Raw genomic sequence first — 4,743 nt, 5'->3', positions numbered from 1 at the left:
CTATGCCTACTCCGATGGAAGTTCACCCACCTCTGGCCGAACTAGACGCGAGTCAAACTCCGGAATCGTCGAGCTCATCAGTTGACAATCAAGCTGTTATCCCACATACTACTTCGGGCAGTGCGAGTTCTAACAGCTGGGGGGCAGGCGATTGGCGGAGCCCGATCTGGGCTTACTTGCAAAAAGGTGAACTCCCAGCTGACAAATGGGCGGCCAGGAAACTCAAGATTGTCAGTGCGCGGTATTGCGTCTACAACGGAATACTCTTACGCCGAAGTGTAGTTGGTCCTTATCTAACATGTGTTGCCGGTAAAGAGTCCGCGATGCTAATGCGAGCTGTTCATGACGGTCCCAATGGGAATCACTCCGGAGGTCGGACTCTGGCTTTCAAAATCAAAAGGCAAGGCTACTTCTGGCCCACTATGGTCATGGACTGCGAAAATTATTCTCGAGCTTGTGAGAAGTGCCAAAAGCACGCCCTGTCGATCCACCAGCCTACCGAGCTCCTGTCTTCGGTGTCTGCACCTTACCCATTCATGAGATGGTCTATGGACATCATTGGTCCATTGCATCGGGAACCAGGAGGAGTTCAGTACGTGCTCGCTCTTACCAATGGGTGGAGGCAGTGGCCTACGTTAAGGTAACAAGTGAAGAATTGGAGCAGTTCGTGCTGAAAAGTATAATTTATCGCTACGGTGTTCCCCGCGAAATCGTCACGGACAATGGTCCACAGTTCATCTCCTCGAAGTTCGAAGAGTTCTGCACGAAGTGGAAGATTCGACTCAATAAGTCACCTCCTCGTTACCCGCAAGGTAATGGGCAAGCCGAGGCGATGAATAAGGTCATTCTTGCTAACTTGAAGAAACGGCTCGATTCTCGCAAAGGGCGCTGGCCAGACGAACTGCAAGGCGTTCTTTGGGCAATTCGTACAACACCTCGCCGGGCCACTAATGAAACACCTTTCTCCCTGGTTTACGGAGTTGATGCCGTAGTCCCAGCTGACATAGAGGTCCCTGGAGTCCGTACCTCACTGAACCCATTCCGAGCTGAGGAAAATGAGGAATTCCTACAGGATACTCTCGACACAATCAATGAGCGTCGGGACCAGGCCTTAGTTTGGATCCAGAATTACCAGAACGCAGTAGCTCGGTACTATAACTCCAAAATCCGAGGCAGACCCTTGGCAGTTGGCGACCTAGTCCTCCAAAAAGTCCACGAGAACACCGAGGAGCTCAATGCAGGGAAGCTGGGAATTAACTGGGAAGGACCGTACAGAATTACTCGCGAGGTGCGAAACGGGGTGTATCAGCTCGAGGATTCAGAGGGAAAAACAGTCCCGAGGTCCTGGAATTCCTTACACCTTAAACTCTTTTACAGTTAAATTTTTTGTATCGAACTACGTTTAGCTTGATCCCGATAAGGGTACGTAGGCAGCCCACTTCGGGTCCAGCTATCCNAATTTTTTTTAAACTTTTTTTTTAAAAATGGTTCCAAAAAAAAAAAAAAAAAACCGAAGTCAGACTTCGCATATATCATTTAAGGCCGAGGTTCACTTCGTACTGAGCCTTACTAAAATTGGGGTGTCATTTTTGCGAACTCTTAAACCGAAGTTCTTACTTCGTGTTCATTTCTGCTCGTATCATCTTTTCAAACAAAGATTGCGGATATGAAGTTCGCATTTATCATGACAAAAACAAAAAAATTTTGAAGACGGAGTGGTCACCGCGACCAAAACACTCCAAATCAAGTCTAAAAATAAATACGACAAACAGGGGGCGCAACCCGTGCCAAAACAACCCTGATATAGAAATTACTGAGTATGGGGAGCGGGGTCCAATGCCGCTTCATAAAGGGAGTCCCATCTCTTCAAGGTCCTCTACCGACTTGGTGTTCGCCAGAAAGTCGTCCATCCTCTGATTCGACATTTGCCCGAGATTAGTGCCGGACTGTTCGATTGTAATGCTCGAAGGGTGTTCGCTGCACAAAAGATCGGGTGTATCCGCCAAAAGGTCTGAAAATCCAGAGAGGTCAAGGTCAAGGAGAGTTACCTTTGAAACCTTTTCGTCGGCCTCCTCCTCGTCAGCTTTCAGGAGCCCGAGCTCGGCTTCCATGTCTTGGATCTCTCCCCTCGAGATCTCCTCGATCAGCATCCGGTTAGCCCTGATCTCAGCGGCTCGGATCTTGGCTGGGGCCAGCTTCTCCCTCTCTTCAAAAGTGACTTTCACCTCCTCGACTAACGGACGGAGAGTTCGCCTCATTGCTTGCCTTTCTTCTCTCCGCACCCTCTCAATCTCGCAGCTATTGCCAGCTTCGAGTAACTGGTTGCGGAACTCGATTTCGTGCAACCTATTCCTTGTCGCCTTCGCATCCTCCGCGGCCTCGTAGTAGAGGTCCCCCGCCTTCTTTAGCTTGTCTCGGAGGTCTTCGTTGGCAATCCCGAAGTCGAGCACCTGTACCTCGGCTTTCTTCATCCGAGCCCGGATCTGTTCGGCTCTCTCCACGGTAGAAGCGTTTTCGGCTTCTAGTCTAGCATACTCCTTCACTTGGGCTTCCAGGTCAGCAATCTTTTCCCGGAGAAGGCTCACCTCGGAAGATAAAGGAGAGGCAAACAGCTGATCTTCATAAGACGCCACCGAGGAGTTGAACTCGATCATTAGCTGGAAAGCGTGGTTCGTTAAAAACGGCGAAGGAGGTAAGGGAAAACCAAAACTGAGGAAGTATGTGTCACTAACCTCGCCAATCTTGTCTGCAAAACGGAAGAAGTTCGCGCGGTTGAGCTCGGACATGTCCGCAAACGCTGGAACCCGAACTCTTGGCTGAGTATAGCTCCTCATCAGGTCAGCTGGGGATGCAGGGGGAGCTGAAATGTACGAGCAATGTTATTTTACTTGGTCCCCGAGACCCAACAAAAAACCTCGAGTTATCATTACCTCGGGGGGAGGGACGACGTTCCTTTGAAGGCAGCTTGCCAGAGGAATCCCCGGATTCCTTTGTGGAAGGGACTTCCCTAGACCTCCTCTCCGAGGAAGGACCCCTATCCTTCGAGCTGGACTTACATCGCTCGTCTCCTGACGAACCAGTCCGAGCTCGGCTCTTCTCACGAAAAGACGAGGAAGTCTCAGGTTCCTTCCTCTTTTTGGACTAGCCCGCCCGATGGGAGCTGACCTCAACGGAGGGAGTTATAACCTCTCGCGGCTCGTCACTGGAGTCCGCTATGACAATTACGGCAGGCCCAGGCGAACTGGTCAGGGGCCCGGAAGCCCTCGTAAGAGGCTCCGAAGGGCCGGCAGGGGGTGCCGAAATCCCGTCTACCTCAGTGGTAGAGGGACCAGACTTCTTAAGGAGGCGAGCTTTGCCCTCGGCAAGCGCTGCCGCCATGTTCAACTTCGCCTCCTTCTCAGCGAGTCGGCAGGCCCTTTCCTCTCTATAATTCATCTCCGAAGTGCTTATGGGGTCGGAGCAAACGAGAGAACGTCCCCTAAGCCGTGCTGAGGATTCTCTAATCCTTTCGCATGAGAATGAGTCCCAGGCGATCTGACCCTGGCTGCAGAACCGCGAGAAAAACTCTGCGAAAGTAGGGCAAAGCAACCCGCGCTCGAAGTGATCTGAGACACGAACGACAAGGAGTAAGTAACAGAAAGAAAAGTAATATATTAAGGATACCTAACTAAGAGTACCGTTCTACCAATTTTTGAAGTCCACTTTGATATGTGTGAACTTGCGAGGTGGCCAAAAGTGAGCTCGTTGACCGGGAAGAAAAAGTAAGACTTCCGCCACTTCTCATCCTTCTCAGGAAGGTCGTCGAAGACCTTCAGTCCGGAAAGCGGACTTACGTAGAGCGTGCCCTTGGTGCGACCTGTCTTCACCGTATACACTTGAAGAAAGTCGGCCAGGGATAGTTTGTAGTCAAACTCTTCCCCTAGAGTTTGAAGACACATGACGGTTCGCACGAAGTTCGGGCACATTTGGGGGAGAGCGAAGCCCAGTTCGAAAATCATCTTTACGATGAGTTCGAGAAGGGGAAACGACAAACCGCACGCAGAGAAGAATATCTCAAACGCGCAGCAATACCCTGGGGGAGGGCTCTACGGGGACTCGTGAGCCTCCGGGAACTTAATCTCAATCTCTGGCAGAATCCAAGTGGACCCTCTAATCTCGGCTATATTCTCCGCCGAGAGAATTGATGGCTGGTGAGGGTCGTAGACGTCCGGAATCAAAGGTTTCGCGGCTTTATCCGATGAAGATTTCGGAGGAGACATATCTTTCAAGTAATATGTGTGAGAAGAGGAGGGAAGTTGAAGAACTTTCCGGCGAAAGAAAAGAAACTAACATGAGAAGAGAGAAATCGCAGAGCAAAAAGAAGAGAAAAACTGAGAATTAAAAGTGGAAGGGAGAAGTCGGGTGAGGTTACCTTTATACACGGAGCCGGGAGCAATGATTGTCTGGGGAAGTGAAAGGTCTCGCACCGCTTTCTCTCTCTTTTATAGCTAACACGCCACCTAGTGGGCCCTGAGGCTTATTCGGGAAGGCAAATCTCATCATCACCACGATCAAATCGTGGAGATATGGGGAATATTCAGTTTCCCGAAATTGATTGCTTGAAGGTCAAAAGTCTCCCGAACTGCTCAGCTCGGGAGACTTGGGGGGCAACTGTTGTACCCACGATCTGTCATCTCGGGCAATAGGCAAAGGGCCTAGGCCGGGCACGTCTAATGGGCCAAGAGCGTATTACTGATCGGCCCA

General features: G+C 50.6%; 1 protein-coding gene across 1 annotated transcript; it reads left to right on the top strand.

The window, feature by feature from the left end:
* Positions 3 to 1,381, top strand: LOC104709897. The gene is made up of 2 exons (XM_010426439.1): positions 3 to 372; positions 465 to 1,381. The coding sequence occupies exons 1-2, from the start codon at positions 3 to 5 to the stop codon at positions 1,379 to 1,381; spliced, it is 1,287 nt and encodes a 428-aa protein (XP_010424741.1).

This window comes from Camelina sativa, chromosome 8, assembly GCF_000633955.1.
Source record: "Camelina sativa cultivar DH55 chromosome 8, Cs, whole genome shotgun sequence".
Classification (NCBI taxonomy): domain Eukaryota; kingdom Viridiplantae; phylum Streptophyta; class Magnoliopsida; order Brassicales; family Brassicaceae; genus Camelina; species Camelina sativa.
The sequence above is the reverse complement of the archived record's forward strand: the minus strand, read 5'-3'. Positions and strand labels throughout refer to the sequence as shown.

Bases quoted from the DNA above. Each gene is read 5' to 3' on its own strand.
- LOC104709897 (XM_010426439.1), top strand. From the start codon at position 3: ATGCCTACTCCGATGGAAGTTCACCCACCTCTGGCCGAACTAGACGCG. The intron at 373-464 runs GTCGGACTCTGG...GCTTGTGAGAAG, and splicing joins CAATGGGAATCACTCCGGAG to TGCCAAAAGCACGCCCTGTC.